The 23,723-nt window shown below is 35.0% G+C and overlaps 1 protein-coding gene across 4 annotated transcripts in view; it reads right to left on the bottom strand.

Moving 5' to 3' along the window:
- The window catches only part of FRMD6 (FERM domain containing 6), a 70,301-nt gene that overhangs the window by 28,991 nt on the left and 17,587 nt on the right, over positions 1-23,723 (bottom strand). For all 4 annotated transcript variants that reach the window (XM_016120809.2, XM_016120805.2, XM_016120806.2 and 1 more), the window contains exons 2-3: positions 7,200-7,446; positions 1,176-1,266 (exon numbers count right to left, since the gene is read on the bottom strand). In XM_016120809.2, coding sequence (XP_015976295.1) covers positions 1,176-1,266; positions 7,200-7,298 — 190 coding nt within the window. In that variant the 5' untranslated portion in view covers positions 7,299-7,446. The remainder of the gene's footprint in view (positions 1-1,175; positions 1,267-7,199; positions 7,447-23,723) is intronic.

The raw sequence follows: 23,723 nt of genomic DNA, 5'->3' as shown, positions 1-23,723 counted from the left end.
GGTGAACTTTGAGTGTGGAATAAAAGTAGTTATTTAGAATCTACAGGGCATCTTATTTCTTCTAGACCCTTTTTTGAAGGAGTGACTGAGGTATGCACTAATACAAGAATGGAGCTGAACATTTGTATTTTTATTGGTTTAACTACCACAGGAAGAAAATGAAGAACAAATGTTTGATTCATCAGTTTCTGATGTTCCTCCCTACTCCATGTTCTCTGGCCTCGCCGAAAAAGACAACTGAAAACAATTCACCTTTTGGAGAATGGCCTTGTTTATCAGTTGATCATGATACATTTTCAGCCTGAAAGATCTAAGCATTTTATCATACTAATCAGATTCTCAAGATATCATAAGCCTTTAGATTTAAACCAATTGCAGCAGTAGAAAATGATAATTCATATCCAATATAAAAACATTTTACAGTCTCCTTGAAAAACTGAGCAAAGATATGAAAGTTTTGGGGCACCTAAAAGAGTAGAGAAATTTAAAATATGATTTAAAAAAAAAAGAAAGGTTATAAGGAATGGCTACAGGTAAATCCTGGGAGCTTTATTATGGGGAGAGAAAGCTTATATGAAGCCCTTTACTTAAAAATATTCTCTACATAAATTAAAGTACACAGAAGAAACTGATACCATATCTCAGAATCATATATTCTGACTGGAAAAGAAAAGAAGTTCACAGTAAAGAGGGAAAAACAGCAAATTAGGGTAAATTATAGATCACTTTGTAATACAGTCAATAGCAAATGAATCTGAATAGAGGAAAGTCAGTTTTATTGTGTCTAAATTTCTTTTAATGTCAAAAATTATATTACAAATTAAATTAAAGAAACGCTCAAGCTAATTTCCTACTAGTTCCAGCTGCTCCCTCTGTGCAAGGAATTAATGAACCTCTGGTTCATTAAAACACAAAAGAGCAAACAGATAAAATTCAAACTCCTAAAGAGGAAACAATTTTTAAGTTTGAACTCTATATGACCTAAAGTTCTAAATTTTACAAGATATACACAAGAGTTAATTTTAAAAAATGAATACCAGACTAAAAATGGCCAGTTTATGAGTATTTTCACAATCACGATTTTATATTGTATGCCTAATTTAAGTTACAGCTATAAAACATTATTTCCTTAGGGATAGTTGATTAAATCCATCAGAGATAAGAATAAGACTTACTTTGTATAACACTGAGTCCAAAGAGGTGACAGTCCTTTAGCCTGAGTAGGTCACATACCTGGACCAGTAACTGGTGACACAGAATTTTAACCTGTAAGGAAAAAAAAAAAACATAACTTGAAATAATAATTCAACCAAGTCTACATAATATGCCACAATTGGGCAATTTAATGCATCCTAAATATATTCCTTGAAAGGACAAGCTGACACAACAAAATAATTGTTGGTTTATGGAAATCATTTACATTAATCTGAGACTGTGTTTCAATAATAATTATTAGAATACAAATTTTTACAACATGGCAATAAAAGTACCAATGCAGTCTTGTACAAGACTCATAAATCTTAAGATACAGGGACAAGACCTCCGTCTAAACCTATAGTGCATGATAAAATTTTCAGAAGGAATCCAAAATAGCCTACTCACATTATCAAAATTAGTAACCACCAAGTATATTTACAAGGAAAGTTTTCCTCTTGATGGTTTTCGCAAAATAATATACACTATACAATGAATTAATTTCTAGATTTTACTTATCTTAATCACTTCATTGTCTTAACTTTTAGGTACCTAAACCATATTTCTTCTCTGAATTCTAGTATAATTCAAATATCATAAAACCATAATAATTTGGAACTCTAGGGATAAATTATTCTGAAAAGTCACATGTTGAATGATAAAAGTCTTTAAAAGATACAGTTTTAAAACTTCTCAAATTTTTAATGAAGTGTTTTGAGGGATATTAGCTCTGCTGAGTTAGTCTTATTGAATTTAGAATCACTAAAGCTTATTAGAGTTAAGACTGACTTTAAGAGTCCATACAGGTCAATTTCTTCATTTTATAGAAGTAGAAAATAAACCCAGAAAGCTTAAAGTCATGTAGTTAGTAGTGGCAAAGGCAGCAACCTAAAACTTTTGCTCAATTGTGTATTATTATAACATTTTATGTGTATAATAAAATATGTGCAACATGACAGATTGTCATTTTAGCTATATATTTTATATGTGGGATTTCTCCTCTCATTTGTACCATCATTTACAAATTCTGTCTTCAATAATAGTGATGCCAATCACGGTTTTAAATATTAAGAATTCTAAATTAGTTAACTCTGAATTAATAACTTTTTATCACACAATAATATGTAACTCAGATTCAGAAAATAAAAACATGCTGAGATTCCTCGATAACTGAAAGCCAAACAATTCAGAATTGTGATAATGACAAATGGAGTAAGAGAAACAGGTTTACTACTCTTTTTCACGCTAACTACTAAATGACAACTAATCTAAAGCACTGTATCTACTGGAAAGTGCAAAAGGTGTTTATGAAAAGCCAGAGCAGCACAAATTCAGCTATTTGGAAACACCAGGAACTCGATGAAGCTGAGAGTGTCTTATTTTATACCCAGGATATATACGCACTCAGTAAATGTTTGATGGAGGAGAGCCAAGAGTCTGATTTCCCTGTGGGCTCCTTAACTTCATTCTGTTCCATGACTACAGACTCTGATTCGCTGAGCAGCATCATTTTATAAAAGTACCATTCAAGAATTTAGGGAAAATGTATTAATGCAAACCCACCAGCACTACTGGGAGAATATATATGCCAGTAGGAAATCTTTATCATCTTCAATCATTAAAAAGACTTTGGATTTTGAATTCTATACTACCATAATTCTACTTTACAAATAAGTTTAAATAAATAGAATGATAAAGGAAAAAGTATCACTTGTTATATAAAAATGAACTATATACTACAAATTTGAGACAAAATGTCATACAGTCTAAGGTATCTTAAATCCTTAGTTTTGATTATATTTTAAAATGTAATATACAGAGCACTCAGGATAAAATGTGATTAAAAGTTAATGGAAAAATTCCAAACCACAAACTGCATATAAACTATGTTGTATTGTATAACTGGTGTTCAACTAACGCTGTACATTTCCTCTATACATCACGCATAATTATTGCTATTCCATGAGATTAAATTAAGTATTTGAAACCTACTGAAAAAGCTCTTTAAAAACTATCAAATACGCACAGCCTTCTTGTTTAAAAACTACAATTAAACAAGGCTATGGCTCTGAATTCTTACCTGCTGTGAAAACAAGCTTGAGTTTTTTGTATTGGCATATTATGAGTCTTTAAGGTTACATGTTAGCTGATTGGGAAATTTTCAAGTTCTTTAGGCTTCAGGAGCAATGAAAACTTTAAAAAAGTGCTATAGAGTATGAAGTATTAAGAGTAAGAATTAAAGTATTATCTAAAAATATACTCAATATGGAACTTTTTAATAAAACAGCTTTTGATTTTAAATGTCAATGATTTATTATTGGGCAAGAATGTTTAAAATATGTTCCAGAAAAAAAGAACTGTTCACTCTAGTCTTAGTGAAGTCTTAGCTCTTGGCCACAATTTATATCACTCAAAAATCTGGTGGCTCTTACATTTACCCATGATTTTATTTCCCAAATTTTCCAAGTTTTCATATTTAATATTTATCTGATTAAAATAATTTAAAACAGCCCATATTAGTTCAACTCATAGAAAATTTTGAATGACCAAAACACAAAATTTACCCCTCATGCAGAAAGACAACATTTTATCAACTACATTTGTCAGAGAACAAACTTTCTTTGTTTAAAAAAAAAAAAAAAAAACTCTTTAGAAATGATTAAAAAAAAAAAATCAGACCATTAATGAAATAGTTTTTGCTACAGTTGATTTGTTATACCACGGATCTACAAATATCAACTGCTATTTTCTGAATACAAAAATAACACTTTGTAGAAAAAGACAGGCCTTTGGCAACCTTGAACTTGTTTCCTAGCAGTGAGGGACCACCATACTCCTTAACTGAATCCCTCCCTCCTTTGGTCTAACAGCCTGATAAAGAAGAGTCTGGGCATGGCAGAGAAGTCCACATGACCTGAAATAAGAATAGGCCTACTTGGGATTAGGACTCTCCATTTTCATTAATAGAGTTTCATTAATAGAGCACCCTCAAGAAATGAGCAAACAGCTCAAAGAAATTAAAACAAGTGATACTCTATGAAACTAATTTACTGAGCAATTCTCGGGTTACAGACACTGTAATAAGCACTTCCTGCATGTTGTACATTTAAATCTTCACACTGTCCCTGTGATGAGAATAAGATTATTGCCACTTTATAGATGAGGAAACTGAGGCAAAACAAACAAACAAACAAACAAATAAACAACCCTAGCTTGTCCAGGGTTGGAGTAGAGATTTCTGCCTAGGTCTCTCCTTAATCATGAGGATATATGGCTTTATGGTCCATGCTCATAGTCCTGACAATCCTGTAGGAATTATACTAATTTTGCAAAAGAAGGAAGTGAATAAGTATAAAATTTATCCTTGAGTAAGGAATTAAAAATAATAATAATAGCAGCTACTATCTATGTGTCAGGAATTATGCTATATGCTAACCCTTAATTCTCACAATCACCCTGTACCATAGGTACGAGTCCCATTTTATAAGTGAAGAGGAAGCTGAGGGAGGTTTAATAAATCTTCCAGAAGTCGTTCAGACATGGGATTTGAATTTGGTCTGTGTGTTTTAAATACATTCATGTCTTATCACTACAATACGGCTCCTCAATTATTATTCATAAAGGGAAGACAGAAAGGGAGCTAATATAAATCAAATGCCTGTTATGTGCTAGGTACAAGGCAAGTTGGTTTTACAAGTGAGTAAGGTGAGTCAGCGTAAGCAACTTCTCTAAAGATCACAAAACTAGTAAAGTGTAGAGTCAAAATATGAATAATCTGATAACATTTATGAACAAAAATAACTATATTATTATTACTAACAACCACCAACATTTATTTTCATTTACTATATATCATGTACTTTCCTAAGGTCTAGGCAACTGACACAAAGTCAAAAATGTAATCTAGTAAATAGAGTTATGTAGAGTCAAAGAAACTAAGTGATGCTGGATAAAGGTCTTTGCCTGGGGAGCTTAAGATTATAAACTATCTATAGCATCTCTTTAGGAGATCTTGTTAAATGCAGATTCTTGTGTCCTACCCTAGACATACTACATCAGCATCTCCAAAGAGTACAGTGGTCTGAATATTTAACATCTCCAAATAATGCTGATGTACATTAAAGTTTTAAAAACCACTAATCTACAAGAATGAATTGGCTATCTTTTGACCTGTTCTCCATATCCTGTATGCATGTACACACACACATGCATACATATTCTACAGGTGAAAAGACAGAAATGGAACTGAGAGGCTTCTTAAGTGCATATGCTACATGATTATGTATATTTTTAAAATTCAGTGGCTATATCGTTTTATATAACTATATAAGAGAACTCAAATAGCACATTCACATATATAAGTAAATTACATTTTAATATATTTTGCCAGTGCCCACAGTGAGATAGAGGGATATGTTGCCAATTTTTATTAGGTTTTAAAAATCGAATGCTGCAAAAATAAGTCTATCATTTCACACAGTAAAAACAACTTGGCTAGCCTGAATAGGAATGTAGCTAACAGAAATTCTGCCCAATGGATGATAAATTTCATTCAAGGTTTGATTCTCGGATAACCCCTATGAGTGAAAACAAGGTTACATTAGTAAATCAAGAAACTGCAGTGACTGTCAGAGGAAAGCCAAAAATAATTATGGTAATAAGCAGAACCTTTTCCTAGCTAAACTTTTTCATGGGGCTATTCATGTCATATATATTAAATATAACATTTAAAAATATTCTCTTATACACCAATTGGGTTAAAAATACAGTAGTTTATAGCTAGGAAAACTAATTCAAGGCATGCATTAAGGCAATTTTTTCCTTAATTCCATCAGAATACAACCAGTAAAAGAAAGAATATGAAAGTTGATAATATGGAGAGAAGTTGAAAAATGATAGGCATGATATTGATTATCATAAAACTGTTTGGCAGTCTCCATCAAAGCTAAACATATCTATACCTTAGGATCCACAATTTCACTCTTAGGTATAAGCCCAGAAATATATACATATGTGCATACATATAAAATATTCATAACATTTCTATTCATAATAGCCCCAAACTTAAAATAACCCAATGTCCATCAACAATAGTTGGACAAAGAATTTGAGCATATTGTTATACAATGAAAAATTATACAACAATGAAAAAGAAAGAATTATGGTAACATGTAAAAGAATGGATGAATTCCACAGGCCAAATGTTGAGTGAAAGAAGCCATATGCAAAAGAGAACACACCACATAATTTCAGCAGCATGAAGTTCAGAAACAAACAAGATTACTCACTGGTGATAGAGGCAGAATAGTTGTTACTCTTTGGGTAGAGATTACTGACTAGAAAGACTCACAAAAGAGGGGGCCTGGAAATGTACTGTATCTCCTGCCGGATGATGGTTACATGGATGTACACACTTGTAAAAATTCACTGAGCTGCACACTTAAGATTCCTATACTTTGCTGCATATAATTTATAATCCATTTTTAAAAGCTGAAAAAAGAAATCATATTCCTCAATGTCCAGGTGAACTAAGATGGTTAACTCTTATTCATGAAACATCAGTGATACCTTAGTGCTCAAATGCACAGCGTATGCTTGAAACTGACTAGATGTAGGCTGCTATTAAAACAAAGATCAAGACGCATACTAGAAAGCTAGCAATTATTACAATTTCATGTGTGTAGGTACAACTCAAGAGTATTTAAAAAGCAAATTCATATTATATATCGATAAAAATTATATTTCAATAAAAAGTTTAAAAATAGCAAAGTGTTTGTTTTTCTATAATATAGTAACCAAAATTCTCTAACTTTACCCTGGGCAAGAGAATGTTGAAGGCTGTTGCACTTAAGCCATAATTCAAAGCTTTAACCTGTGTAGACTACTTTAACATCTCAACCCACCACCTTGGTACAGGTATTCTGTAATGACTTCACTCTTAACTTGAATGTGGTCACTGGTGGGAACACGGATATTTAACCATTCCTTAAGTGGGATCTACTCACATTTATGATGATGTTCAGGGATTCATCATTGGGAAGGAAAATACACACACTCCGACGGTCTTGCATGACTCTGTTGTTATGGAAGTTCAATTTGTTCATTGTGTGTGGGCGCGCTTGTGGTCAGGGCTGGGCTCCGAGTCCTCGGCAATACCTCTGGTTCCGAGCACTCCAAAGCCGAACTCTACTCCTCATCACACATCCTACAGAAGCAGAAGCATCCCGATGTTCCACTAGGTAGGTTTCATAGCTGTAAAAAAGCCCAACGGCAGACTGTGAACAGAGGTGGTGACATTGGTGAGGGCGGACGGGGAGACGAGCACCAGCACAACTGCTGATGCTGGCACAGGGACAGCGTGTCTCGAAGCCAGGGCTGCCTAACTGAGTACACGAGAATGCCCTGAAATCTATTCCCTACTTTGCCTACTACCAAGTGCGCGAACATTTTCATTGGCGGGCGTGAGTTAAACGTAAAGCCAGACAGTGCCTCACACATTCAAGGCAGTACCACGCACTGCAGGGCACAGCCTGCCTCTGAGGAGTTTGTAGTCTCACATGGGACATAATGTAGGGTTCTGAAAATCCACAAAATGACAAAATAGCAACAACAAAATTCTCAATCTCTTTTTTTCTTTCATTGCAAACTCAAATAGATGCCCCGGCTCTTACGTTACATTCCTTCTCCAACCACTTTGGTCTGGCTTCCACCTCCTTCACGTCACCAACGTGGCCCTGACAAAGGAAGCCAGTGATCTCCAGACCATCAGTAGTATCCACAGGATTCACTTTAATTGATGTCTCTACGACATTCACCATGGTTGTTAAGCCCTCCTTGTAACATTTTTCTCCCTTAGTTTTTATGACCCTTCTTTCTCTCCTGATTCTCTAACATGAGAGTGCAAATAATTTTTCTATTTGTTATTTCACCAATCAATAAAATACACAGAAACAGCAAGACTTTATATATCAAACAATGTTTATATCCAAAAGAATGTGATTTTTGGATACCTCTGACATCTAATCAGTTTATTAAACATATTAATTTTATTTTTTAACTTCTCTCAGGTTTTTAATATATACAATTGTTTGCAAGTAGTAAAAATTTGTCTCCATTTTTAATAATTATGCCTTTTATTTGTTTCATGTCTCATTGAAGGATAATTTTAAAACAGTGGTGGATATTTCCTAATTTTAATGAGTGTGTCTAGTTGTTTCATATATTGTTACTAATATAACACAATTCAACCAAGATATATTAAGACTAGTTGCCTCTCAAAACACTAGTAATTGTTCATATTGTTCCTTTCCAGCTGTATTTGTAGGATACAAAAAGAGAATTTCCAGGAATATGGAATTGTTATACCAGGCAGAAAATACAACCATATAGTTTTAACAGAAAAGCCATTGTCAGTGTCTACGTAAATCAAAGTATAAAGGAGAGAAGATCTTAGCCTATTTGCTTCTTAAGGTTAAATGTCTATCTGTTAGCAGGATGGGAGAGAATATATTCTTAGATGACACCATGAGTAAATATAAACTAGTACTTCTTTCCAAAGTATAAATAAAATACCACCCACAAGAGAGCTACTCAAGCTAACTAAAAACAAATGGTAATCTTATAAGTGGTATTTCTTTCTTAGAAAGGTGACCAAAAGCTCCCTTAGGAGTACTCTGCTTTTCTTAAAGGATAACAGCAATTGTTTCACATTAGCTTGTAGACAGCACATCGCCTTATAGGGTTAATGGAGATCAAAGCTGCAATTCTCTCCAGTATGGGATGGTTAACCCATGTGTTCTATGACCACAAACTAACTGCATCCCAAAGCCAATCATCCACTTAAAACATGCACACTTTTAGTTCGACAGTTCCAAAGCACCAATTGTAGGACCTATGTGGGCTGCATCAGACTCTCCTGAATGTTTGCCACAAATGCCGAATCCTGAACGCAGTGACATTTCTACTGAATCATAACCAGGGTTAGGGCCCAGGAATCTGACATTCAATCATGTTTGGAAATCTAACTTTAATGAACAGAAGGAAGGTGGTGAGCACAGGGCTGGATATAATACCTTCGTAGTATACAGTGGGAAAACATCTTGAAGGCACAGAATTGGGGATAAGCAACATATGTGAATGATATCACATCATCACTACAACTGGGAAAAATAAGTCCTCAACATTTTCAAAGGTATAAATTCCTAAAACAGGTCATGTTCAGGTCATTGTCCTGAAAAAAAAAAAAGTTACTAGGTGATCTAGGGATAAATAAGTTGGGAAAGCAGGGTACCCTATATATGCCCTCTCTTAAAATTTCAGAAAATAATAAAGACTCTGAGAAATCCTGTGGACCACTTCTTAAATTTGTTCAAATTAATATTTCTCAAACTTATCTGGGCAGAGAATACTCTCCCAGCTCTGAGACATATCTATTAAATTTTGTGGCAAAATTTCCCCTATATATTGATATATTACAACGTGTAGGCCTTCTCTCTACTATTAAAATCCTTCAAGAAGAAATTATAAGCTATGCTTAAATGCATCTTATTTAAATTCAGACCCTTAAATGATATTAATCCCAGTATAACTCATCTTATTTAAATCTATATGTCGAATTGAGTTACTCCTATAATTTTCCATTTCTAATTACTCCAATTAAAGGGAGGTATTTCTACTGACCTACCTGCTAGAGTTTAAAAAATAAACTAGGGAAAAATATATGTTCTGAGGGTTGGGGTGTTTCCAAAGCTTCATTAATTTTAAAATTTCATTTGAGTACAATTTTTATTTATTTTATAGTTCAAATAATGCAGTAAAAAAAAAAGACTAGAGAAGACTATTGAAGAAAATTTAATAAAAGCAGAGTCTTTAAGGAGCAGTACTGCTTTACTGCTGCTTTTTCTGCTTTGAGGACAAATTTAAAAAGCCCTAAAAAGAGAGATAGGATTAAGTTTTTACTTTACTCAGGGCTGCATTAAAGCTGATTAAAAGGTTCTACTGAAGTAGCAAAATAACCATATCTTTAATATGTTCCAGTATAAAATTTAATATTAAATTGGACACTCCTGAAGAAAAGAATTAGACTAAAGTGATACCAATCTGGATTGCAGAAATTAGCTCCTTATCTATTGGCTCCGTATTCTGTGTCCTAAATTAAGTTTCAATTCAGTCCCAGGAGGGCACGTTTCCAATGATCTTAGGATAGATTATCTACAAAGAAGAAACCATGTCATAGTATCATATTTCTCAGGCAACAACAATTTTAAGAGTGATTAAGCTCCACCCTGTCATACTTATTAATACTCAATTTACAAATAAAATGTTAAGCTATGAGATTCCCACATTTGGATTTCGAACCCACTACATTATAAGCCCCTTTATCCTGATCAGCACCATTGGTCACAAAGTTACTTCATTTCTTTTAAGAATCAGGAAGCCACTATCTAGTGCGGACATTCAATACTGATTTCCATTTTTTAGAAATTATTAGAAATAACCTTTAAAACTAGGTCACCCTGGAATAAAAGCATGGATTTTAGTTCATTTTACTATAGCAATATTGGTTCGTCAGTCGTGACAAATTTACTATAGTCATGTAAGAGTTAACAGGAGGGGAAAGTGAGTGTACCTGGAGAGTATACAGGAACTCTCTCTATCATCTTTGCAACTCCTGTATATCTAAATGTATTCTAAAAGTTTTTTTAAAAAAGCTTTTTAAAGAAAACCTAGGTCACCAGAAATTTCCTACCCACAGAATGTAATCTCACTTAGAATGGAGGCAAAGTGCGATTCTCAATTCTAAGATTGTTACCCTAAAAAAAGTGCAAAGGTGGTAATTTGATAATATTCTATAAGGCATGCATGATGAGTAGGCATATTTCAGCAGTCAATAAGGTATCTTTATTATATAACAAAAACGATGCAAGAAATTATCTTGGAAAACTGAATTGCAGAGCTCTATCTTCTAATTTAATCATCAAACATTCATGATGCTCAAGTTACATACAGAGTACTGTAATATTTATTTGCTGAAAAGCAGAATACAAAAACAATAGATATGTCCCCTACACTCATGAGTTCGCCACCTGCTTAGGAACACACCACTGGCAAAAAGCTTAAGATGATGTTGTCCCTGCTTCTCAAGAGCACACAGACTCTGATGGTCAACTCTCATGGGAAGACATAACTGATGACAGCATTCGTGTGGCTAAGATCAGTTTGAAATAAATAGCATACAGTCTTTTAATGTGTTGTATTCTAAAAGTGATACCAAGATGCCTTTGGTAAGAGTTGGGTTTTTTTGGTTGTTCATTCATTTATTCATTCATTCAACATATTTGCACTGAACACTTACTATGTGCAAGGTGTTGTAGATATACGGTATACAGTACTGAACAAAACAAATACCTTGTCCTAATGAAGACAGACAATAAATATATTATGTATATGGTGATATGTACTACAAAGAAAAAGAAACCCAGAGTAGATGAGAGAGCTGATGGAGATAAGATGGTAGAGATATAGGGTAATCAGGAGAAGCATCTCTGTTAAGTTGATATTTGAGTTAATATCAGAATTAAAAGTTATGTCATTTCCTTCCTTCTTTCTTTCCATCTCTCTATTCCATCTATTCATCCATCAATCCTTCTATCCCAGAAAAGACTTTTCTAAATAGAGAGAATAGCAAATGATAAGGCTCACCTACTATTCTGAAAAGTTAAAATAATAGTACTAATTATAGCTAACATTTACTACATACTTAACTATGTGACAGGTGCTCCTGTTAAGTACTTATGGTATATTAAAGAAGACCATAAACTCTTTGCCATGCTTCTCATTGAGAGATGGGATCTAGTTCCCCTCCCCTTGAATCTGGGCTGGTTCCATGACTAATTCATACTCAGAAGTTCTGCTTATGGATAACTCATTTATGCAAATATTCTTTGTCTGTTATTCCAAAGCACAATGTCTACACTAACAGTTGCTTGTAGTTATTGTTCTTGTCTATCTCCTCTTCTTAGAACTTCTTAGAGCAGGGTCATTAGCTCTATCTACCTATCTATCTAGCTAGATATAATTTTTAAAATCTTCAATGGCAGATACATAGTATAAGCTCATTAAATGCTGGTTGTTTGGCTTACTATACATATGTCCTTGGACAAGGAAGATTCTACAGCAAGATTTCTTAGCCTTAGCACTGTTTACCTTATGGGCCATTGGTGCATTGTACGATGTTTAGCAGCATCCCTGGCCTTTTACTGACTACAAATCAGGAGTATCCCCCCACCTCCCAGTTGTGACAACCCAAAATATTGCCAGATAGTGCCAAATGTTCCCTGGGGGCAAAATTACCCACTGTTGAGAATCGGTGCTCTACAGGTTTCCTTATAGAGTCATTATGGGCTACTTTTTACCATCCAGCTGTTCTTGAAGTACACCAGGTCCTCAAATAACATCATTTTGTTCAACGTTTTTTCATTACAACATCGATGAGAAAAAAGAAAAATCGATTCCTGGCTAGATCCACTGTGTGGAGTTTGTGCAATCTCCCCATGTCTATGTGGGTTTTCTCTGGGTACTCCAGTGTCCTCCCACAGCCCAAAGATGTCCAGCCTGAGTGTGGGTGGATGTGTGTGTGAGTGCATCCTGTGACAGAAGGGTATCCTGCCTAGGGTTAGTGTCCACCTTGTGTCTTGTGCTGCCCAGATAGGTTCCAGCCTCCTGTGATGCTGAACTGAAATAAGTGGTTTAGAAAATCATGCTCTTACTTGTTTTTATTAACCTTTCTTAAATATGTACAACGCAATTTCAGTGTTTAATATTAGAAGTGTTTTGGGTCTTTATTTAGAAGTTTGGTGACATTTTTATGACAAGATATATGCTATAGAAACTTAACTCTTGTTTATAGCAATTTGTCCATGGTAAAATTAGTTTCGTTATACATTGTTTTGCTTAAAGTTGCAATTTCCAAGCACCTAATAATGATGTTAAATGAAGACTTATCATAACAGTATAACTCTCACTAAACTCACATTTCCAAACTAATGGAGTTCCAAACTCAGAAGTCTGGCTTGAACCTTGAAGTCAGATTTTTCAACCTCTTGAATGTCTAATGCTCTGGCTTCAGTAAAGCTTTGAAGGTTAGCCTTTTTAAAATTTAATTTTTAATGTATGAACTGCCAAACTTCTCGCATAAGTACACTTCCATTATTACCAGGTACTTGTTCCTGTAGAGTCCTATATTTTTATTCTAATATCTGGAAATATAAATATTAACTGGAAATAACTAATACCCAATTTTCAATTTGTCTATATGCTCATACTATGAGTATCTCTTTTTTAGTAACGATCATTTGCTTATAAGTGCCATTTTAGAAACAAAGAATTATTTATCTCAATTAAGAGTAAGTAAATCAAACATTTCCTACTTCGTGGCCTGTTTTGCAGTTACCGTTTTACCTAAAGAAGAAAGTAGTTGACATCTATCAACTACCTGGAGTCAAACGCTCTGTAAAGAACGTCGGGCTCTGTTAGCTCAACTCATCTTTCAACCATTGCTCTGGTAGATAAACAAGGAACTGACAAAAGCTAAAGAGCACCTCCTATATGACTGAACGTTAGGTGTTTAGAGACAATATGAATAGAATATTATTAAGAACGTATACTTAACCTTCCCAATTGGTCAAACATGGGTCCTAATCTGGATTCCACAATACTAGCTCTATGACAATGGGCAAGTAAACTAATTTCTGAGCCTGATTCAACTGTAAAATCTGTAATATTGGCCTCCCAGGATTATTGGAAAGATTGAATGAGATCGATAATAAAGTATTAGATATCAAGTTGCTGAGGGAAGGTTCAGTAAAATAACAGTCATAAGTTGCCAGGATATAAGAAGGCACATCTACAACTGATCAATATATCACCCAGAGATCCAGAACGTGTAGCTAGATGCAGCAACTAGACTAAACTTTGGGAGGTCTACTTGGAGAAGTTAAATGTATTGTTGGTTGTAAATGGAATGGTTGCCTTATGTTAGGTGGTGACTCCTTTGAAATTTTATTTATAAAATTTATGAAAAAGAGAAAGTACATATGAGTACATAGGTTCAAATGTGTTGTTTGACCAAAAGACGGAATGTAGAGGACATGTGTTTTAATCTACTTGGTACCATCTTTCTCTTGAAGAGTGCTCTTTTCCCATCCCAGATGTTTCCAGGGGGATATCAATCACAGTGTGTTCTCTACTCTGAATGGGTGACCCAGGGTTAGTCATGAAGACTACCCTATTCTGCAGTCACGATGCTTGGTCTAAAGGGTACACATAGGACCAAAAAAAAAAAAAAGCCATGAAATTTGTTATACAACTGCTGGGATGGAGAGGGCTGCTCTTCTTTCTGGACTGCTGTTTGTGCAAACGATACAAGTCTAGAGTTGCTGGCAATCATCTTTACATGGTAAGAATGTCCCTGAGGAAGGAAGTCATCATAGAGGAAAGTGAAGCTTAGAAATTATCCTAATTACATCATTTGGACTGCTATATCTAGCCATGTGAGAAGCCAGAAACCATTCCTAGGAATTCTCATATAATGAGCTAATAAATTCTCTCTCCTCTTAAGCTAATTCTGTCACTTGTGACTAAGTCCTCTATAACACAGCCTATCCAAACAAGAAGCTGATTTAATGCTTGACACATTTATTCATTAATTCACTGAGTGTCTACTATCACCAGCTATAAAGATCAACGTTTACTTGGAAACAAACAAACAAACGAATCAACAGTGCTCTAAGTTTTAAAGTTTCTTTCTATTCTACAACAAAGTAGAATATTCACTATGATAAATGTACATCAGTAGCAAAGAACACCTAGAAGGTGGAATAAAATCTGAGTAACTGAAAAGTTTAGGTGGTTCAGCTGCTGTTCAGATATCGTCATTCTCTAAGAGCATTACATACAGTAACTGATTTATGGAAAAATGTATGAATTCATTTAAGGCAAACAAGTACAGGGCAATTAATTCATAACAGTAATTTTCCCAAACAAAAGAATAGCTCATTTTGAATACTAATATGTGGGTGAATAGTCCTGTCTTATTAAAGGCCACATGTGTTTTTACAGAATTCTGTTGAATGTGCTTTCATTGTTATCCATTTGTAGATAAATTACAGTAGCTACAAAAAAAGGGGATTTTTGTTTTGTGTGGTTTTTTTTTGTTTTGTTGCAAACAAAGTAACTGGAAAGCATACTTTGATATATAATTTTGGAACTAGTCAGTTTAAAGTATAGTTGTAGCAATTTTAGTAAAAATAGCTTTAATTTGGGCCTATTTTATAAATTTGGTAAGGGGTATAGCATTAAATTAATTACCAAATGCAATCCAGTACAGACTATAACCTGACTAACATTACCACACTATACAACTGTAACTGACTATGTATGTCACTTGAAATACAGTTATCGTATGTAATATGTATATATGTAAATTTGTGAATTATATATGAGGTATATATATGTATATATGTAGACATGTACGTACAATACAGGTAATAACTACACATAAAATGTAGTTATTGAATCAAAGAAAAACTGAGTGTGCAAAGAGGGAATATAATGACAGGCAATATAATGTGCTACTTTAAGAGTTTGGGCTCTGGAGCCCGACTGCCTGAATTGGAATGTCCACTCTGACGCTTGCCGCCTGGGTGCCACTGGATAAGTCTCTTTACTTCTTTGTGTACATTTCTATCACCTCTGAAATAGGACTGTTATGAAGATCATTAAATAGGTTACTCACTTATTGACTTCATATCATGGAAATCAGGTGGAAGAAATGCTTTTTGGTAATATGTTGTGGTCGTAATCCATCTTGTTGTTAATCATACACTGAGTTATAAAAGAAATGGTATGTTCCTCCTCTTAGTAGCTTACAGATTATTTCATTTCTATATTTAACCAATGAGATTTGCTGCATCTTGGGAATGGAAATGAAAAAAAAACCCAAAAACCCCTTACAATTAAAGTGGACTTGAGTTGGTGCCAAGTATGTTTGTTATACTCTAATAAATAAAACATGTGGCTCATCCTTGGCTATAGAAAAGGGAGACTGTATGAAAGACAGAGGAGCTTTATATTGCAATGAGGAGAAAAATTAGTAAAATTGATGTACTTGTAAGCTGTAGTTGGCACTGTAAATCACTGCTACCAATACAATATGACTTTGTCTATAAAGATGTTCGTACCTTTTGATCCAACAATCTAACTTCTAAGGAATGTATAAGAAGGAAATTATTAAACCAAAGTACACTATGCTTTTGAACAAAAGTACACACTTGAACTCATCGGAGTATAAACAGGAAAAAAAATCTAAACAGTCTAACAACAGGAATAGATTAGTTAATTATTGTACATCAAAAAATAATAAAAATACCATTTATTAGCATATCCTCCTCTAAATCGCAAATGCCCACTATAGCACAAAATTATCCTGTTTTACTATGTTTTTAGAACAGAACTAACAAAAATGGAGAAGGCCCCTAAATTAGAAGGAAGGGTCACAAGTATTCTGTTAGTCAATGAACAAGCATAAGCCAAATACATCTGAGTCCTCCAGTACTTTATAAAGTACACTATGTTTTGTGCCTCATACTATTTCTCAATTCCAGCCCTTACAGAGCTTATAATCTCTTTGAAGAATCAAAATTAATACAGTAGAAACAACAGGAAGCAATACGATTGTATCTTAAGTTAAATGTTAAACTTTGTGGTAGAAGGTAGGTTGTGGGATTTGAGAAAAGGCTGAGAAGTGAAGGGAGTGAAGCATTCAGGAAAGATTTCAGGGGTGGTGCGGGATGTGGCGGGTAGAACTGCAAAGGTGGAAAGTAACACAGAAAAGGGCCCAAGTGGAGAGGCAGGAGAGAGGCCTGGACCCCTGCAAAAGATGTGTGGCCTGCCCCATGATGCAAACTCAAAGACTGTACAGACGAGAAATCATGTTGGGGTGCCCCCCTGAATTTTAAGGCATTATCTTCAGTACCTTGAGAGGCCTCTGAGGAGATTCATTGGGACAGCACACAGCAGGCAGTTTTTCAAAGCTTTGTTCTATGTTAACTCAACTACTTTCTCTAGCTTTGGCAATAGCTTTGCACACCATGGTATTCTGACTCCTGGCCTTTTATGTTTTCCCCTTCTTTGGCATTATTTTCTGCTATTACCATATTTGCTTTATTCATTTGATTACAGAAGCAAAGCAAGGGTGATGATAACAGTGGTACTTGGGGAAATGAAACCACTACTTTTTTTTACACTTGAGATTAAAAACATATTTCTACAAAACACGATTCTGGTATACTCTAAGCTGAACGGTAATAAGCACAACTTTGTTAATCAACAATTACCATGGCTTCTACCCTAGAGTTTATAAAAGAAGTTATGGGGTTCTTAAGAATTATTTTAAATATTTCAAAAAGCCTGATAAAATTGGTATATTAACCTATGGCGGTATCCTGAGAGAAATTAAACGACCATTTACTTAAGCAACTTTAATATCATTTTAAGTGCTCATTTTGATAGCACATTTAGTTTTACATGCCAAATTTAAAAAATAAAATGACAGTTTGATAGTTAATCTTTCCAAATATAAGGCCCAAGGAAAGTGAGGGAGAGGAAGGATAATAAAAGTGATTCTGAATGGTTGAAAGGTTGGGATAGATTTAGTTGCTACTTATATATACGTTTAAAAAACAATCTTATTATGAAAAAAAAGAAAATCCTTCTTTCGGTCCAGTCTATCTATCATTCTAGCAGCTTTTCTCTTCTACCATTCCTCCTCACTGTGTTCTCACCCAGATGTCCTGCCTGCCTTGTTCTTTGAATCTGCCGGTCCCCACAATGCTGCCAAAGCGACCTCATTAAACCGTACATTCGACCTTGCATATCACACTCCAGCTCACACTCTTCAGTGCCACAGCACTTACACAGGGTAATGCTTACACTCTAGGGCACGGATTCCCGCTCATCCTCAGTGTGACCATTCTACAATTCATGTTTTAGATTACTTCAGTACTTTTCCTTATGGTTTCCTGAACAAGTCTTGTTCTCATATATCTATGCTTTGGACCATGTTCTTTCCTCTATCTAGAGTATCCTCCCTTGCATATTATCTCACCCATCACCATCTCCAAAAGAATAAATACAAAGTATCTTCGTACTCCCCAGAGAACTCAGGAACTCTGTGCAGCATGTGTCCACATTGGTTGGTGGCTGAGGGGTGTTTCTCCTGCACTATTATCAGCCTTATACTTGTTGGCAACTCTGTCCGCCTGCGGAAGACAGTAATCTCCTCAAGGCCGGGATCTGTCAGCATCTCTATGTCCCTAATGCCTTAGGCAGTACTGGGCCTGTAATAGGCAACCGGTTAAGATGTGTTGAATAAATTATTTAGAAATTCACCAGAAATATGAATAAATTCCCTAACAATTAAGAATAAAATTGTTCTTTAAGAAGCATTCCCCCTCCTCCATCCCACCCCAACGAGAGTCAGTATCAGTCACAACTTCAATATTTTCTACATGTTAGTTATAAGGGGAAAGAGGGCACTTTTTTTTTTTATCTTTAAATCTAGTGGGGAAACATAAAGGGAAAATATGCTCCAATGCTGTCAACAAAGTACAGTTTCTAGGAAAGTCTCCCCATGTATCAGGTTAAACGAACTGGTATGAAAGCAAATGTGGAAAAAGACAGAACTTACTGCATCCCAACCAAAGTAAATGACACAAATATCCAACTCAAAATTTGACTAAGGAGCCAAACTGCCTAGATTTAACTCTTAGTCAGCTATCACCAGCTACGTGACCTTGGACTAGGCACTTCATCTCTCTACAGCTCAGCTTCCATATCTGTAAAATGGAAATAATAACAGTATCTACTTTATAGGATGTTGTAAGGCATATGGTAGGCACCATATAAGTGTTAACTGTTAATAGTTAAACTAGTTAAATGATATGAGGGGAATTTATAAAAACTAAAGTAACTCGAAGCCTAGAAGTAGGATGGGTGGGTTGGTGGGTGGTTTACTGTGGTAGCTTGCGATGTCGTCCAGGATCTAGTTTCTTACTGGTCGCTTGGAATCACATCAACCAGAATGTGGAGGCAAACAAAAGTACCAAAACCCATCCTGACTGAATGCCTGAGATCACAAGCTACCCATCACTGGGCAGGGGCATGGAATAGTTAGATCAGCTTAAGCCACCCAGAGTCCTCCAGAGCTAGAGCTAGAATTGAGATCAAATTTCCTGAAGTAAATGGACATCAAAACAAAAACCTGGGTACTTTTGGGAAGGTGGGAGATGTGAGAAGATGCCAGACAGACAATCGAGAAGAAGAACAAAGACAATGGTGAAATTCATGAATTTTAAACCAGAGAAACTATTTTTTCACAGCTGTTTGTATTCAAAAGTCATATCAGGTTTAGCAACCAGGCGCAAAAATTCCTTTCAACCAAGATGAATTTCTAGCATGACATCGCCAACAAAAAGTGCTGTTCTCAGGGAAAATCCTTCAACTTAGAAGCATCTGCTTCTAATTTCCACAATGAAATCTTTGATTCCTTCATTCATGGGACTTGCATTCAACTCCTCTGACACAGGAACTGCAGTTTTCTAGATAATGATTTTGCTATGAAATCTTATTATCTGACAGCAATATATGGAATATTAACATTAACTCGATTTTCCCCTGAAATATATATTTTTCCCAAAAAAGAGTATAATGCCTTCAACAAAGATTGAATTAAATACCTGGGAAGTTGCTAGCTTTCTTGTAACATTGCAAAAGGATTTTCCATGTCATTAAATGGTTCTTAACAACAACGATAAGATGTGATATACAAACTGGATATGCAAAAGTCCACTGACAGTAGAACAGTCAGTGGATAAGTAAAATACGGGACATGAAAACAATTCAGCAGTGAACACTAATGAACCGCAGCTACACATTAACAAGCATGAATCTCAAAATAATGTTGAGCAAAAAAAGCAAGTTGTAGAATATATACAGCATGATTCGTTTCTAGAATAGCAAGTTCAAAAAGTGGCAACTATAAACAATAATTCATTTACGGATATAATACATGTGTTAAGACTATAAAGAAAGGCAAAGGAAGGATTAACCTCAAAATTGTAGCAGTGGTGCTGTAGGGGCAGGCTTGGGGCAGGGGATATCTTAAGGGAAAAGAGCTTCAAAGATGTTAGAGAAATATTCTTTTCCTTAAGTTTGGTAGTGGATACAATGGTGTTCTTTTATTACTACTATTGTTTAAAATATACATAGACATAAACACTTTGTGTCTATTTCACAATTTGAAAAAATAAAATCAGAGGTATTGATGCTGAAAATGCTGCGAAAACCACATGCTAGTGATTAAATTTTTAAGACACATAAGACAAGTCTGAAATCAACTACAGCATACTAAAATAACTCCTTCTAAAATATTATTTTGCCTGATACATGTTTCTATGGCCTTGAAATTGAAAAAAAACAAAAAGCAAACAAACAAAAAAAAGCCTCAGATAGAGATTCCGGTGGTGTTAGTGAATTCGTATAGAAGCTTTTACAATTTATTGGCATGCATATGTATTAATTTCTGGCTTTCTATCTACTACTACTTGGAAAAATAATGTAATACAGTGTAATCAAATGAAATCTTGACCACTGTATCAGATCTGAGTGATCACCTAGTCCAAACCCTTAATTTTATAGGTGAAGAAACCAACCTTTTGAGAGAATGACCTGCCAAGAAGATATCAGGTAGTTTTAGGGAGCCGATGTGCTTTTCCTTCCAAGATCTTCCCTAAATTCTACTCAAAAATTCAAACAGGCAGGAAACAATTTTGCTAAATCTAGTCTCTTTTCAGAAAGTTCATGTTTTACATATTTAAACAGAAAGCTGAGACACATGCTAAACTGATTTGCTAAAGTAAACATATTAAATGCTACTAATACCTGTCTCCTACTGATAGTTGTAGAATTACAGGTAAAAAAATTTATGAAGCCAGAAAAAGACTTTGACATGCACAGAATCCAATTTGTACCCTTACACACACAAATTATGGGCTGAAATTATTTTGTTAACCAGACACACCCAAAAGAGTAGCATCTGAGCAGGACACACCCTTATGCACACACACATACTGTCATACTACACATGTGCCAAACTTGCAGATGGGGTGAAGTGAGACTCACAGGTCCAGGCGCTCGTTACAGTAAGAGAAGATCAATAGCACAATCTACAGACTTCAAAGTAAAAGATCCCTCTGGACAGTCTAACAAGGCTTTATATTGCTATAAAGCCTTTATTTAACACCCTTTGGGTTTTTTTTGCTGTGAATACCTAAGTTATAGACAAAGCTGTCACATAAACTTATGAAGACATCTGAAAACAACAATTAAAAAAGATTATTTTAATCATAAAAACCCCTAAAACCTTGATTTATAGTTTTAAAACCCCTTAAGAGAAATGATTAAAATGTTTATTTTACATGTCTTTAATAATAGCGTCACAAAATATTTACCAGTTATCATCATGTGGAGATTCATCTCCAACGCATTAGAACACATATATAAACAAAGAATTGGATAAAGACTAACCAGAGACCAACGTCCACACTTTAAGATCACCTCCCACCCCATTCTCCCCCCGCCCCCTGAAAAACACATCATTCTTCTGGGGCATCATCAAATCATTAGCCAATCCACACTAAGGAAACTGAGGTGATTTGTGTTATTCTGGAGAAAGATAAAACCGAGACTGAAGTGGCTGTGTGGTACATCACTGGTATCCGGGGCTGATCCCTTAGACTTTTCCGAGGGGAATTTTCGATCAGAAGCTGGCTCTCTTCTACTTATCAACCAGTGTTCAATTCCCTTACTTATTTCTGGAAGATAACTACCATAAATTTGCCAGTTCCACAAAGTGTGAAATCTCATTTTCAAGTGGTACTTACATAGTAACATTCTATTTCTCATATACCAATTCGCAGGCCTTATTTCTTGATCTCTTCTCGACTGGGGTTTTAAAATAAGATACAAATCAAAGTCAACTCAAATAAAACCCATATATTCCAAAGAGAATAGAAATAATAGCCATTTAACAGTGAACCTCTAGCTCCCTGGTGTGTGAAGTCAACAAAATCCAATAGTGAATCACTGAATAGCCTAGTCAAGTCACCTCCATTTGACCTACCTGTTCATTGGATTTTCTGGTTCTGTGCTATACCACCCCCTTCCCCCCCCCTCCCGTGTACAGCCAAAAGAGAGCATTCCTTCTTATAGTAATCATCCTCTAATGCTCCGAGAGAGACTTAAAGTCTGGTTTTTAAAGGGTGTGGAGGAAGGAAATCAGAATTATACCTTACCCTATGCAAACTCGGTTAATCCTCCATGAAAAAGGGAACCACAGCTCAACCATGAATTTTAGAGTTAAAAACAAACAAACCAATCAAACAAAAACAGAAACCATCCTTCCTCTGCTCAGCATTGCTTTTTTATATGGCTCTAATCATTCTGGAAAGGTAGCTAGTCCCGAGATTGACCTACAGACTTTTATCCTGGAGAAACCAGACGAGCAGCCTATTTAAAGTCAGCCATCCCTCATGGCAGGACCACTGCCCAACACCAACTGTACATCACTGCCTTCTTACTCCCTTAATCCCACCACAAAAAGGCCAGATATTCCCAACACTCGCCTTGAAATCATATCATCTCAGATCCAGAGGCAAAACAATTCAAGTGCTCAAAAAGTACACATTAAGAGAGGGGTGCCAATTTTCCTTTATGACCTTCACACGCTGAAGAGTAAATTAAGAAAACATGGTATTGGTACTAGTCATGTGCTTTCTAAGAAAAGCTGGATGACAATTCTTTTTCAGATAAGATTTGGAAAGTTGTAAGTCATCTACTGGCTTTTCACCTTCAATACAGGCCTGAATAATCAGAACATAAAATCCTGAAATTCCCTCTAAAGAGTCTTTCAAAAACGTATTCCAGTTAAATTCAACAAGAATTTGGAAATAATTTGCTCTAAGAGTATAAGAAGTCATGACAGTTTATGAAAAATCTACACCTAATATTATACTTAGTGGTGAAAGATTGAATGGTTTTCTCCTAATATTGTAACAAAGCAAGGATGTCTGCTCTCATTACTGGTATTCAAAGCTGAAGGACCTACTATGATTTTCAGACATCCTATAAAAGATACATATAGTAATCAAAACAGTATAATACTGGCCTAAAGATATATAGGTTAATGGAATAGAATAGAGTCCAGCAATAGAGCCATACATAAAATCATTTGATTTCTCAGAAAGGTGCCAAGGTAATACTGAAAGAGAATGGCCTTCCAACAAATAGTTTTGGAACAACTAGATATCCATTTGGAAAAAATTGACCTTGACCCTAACATAAAAATTAACTTTAAATGAATTATAGACCCAAATATAAAAACTAAAACTATAAAACCTACAGAAAACTTCTAG

This window comes from Rousettus aegyptiacus, unplaced genomic scaffold (assembly GCF_014176215.1).
Source record: "Rousettus aegyptiacus isolate mRouAeg1 unplaced genomic scaffold, mRouAeg1.p scaffold_m13_p_3, whole genome shotgun sequence".
In the NCBI taxonomy this organism is placed as follows: Eukaryota; Metazoa; Chordata; class Mammalia; order Chiroptera; family Pteropodidae; genus Rousettus; species Rousettus aegyptiacus.
The sequence above is the reverse complement of the archived record's forward strand: the minus strand, read 5'-3'. Positions and strand labels throughout refer to the sequence as shown.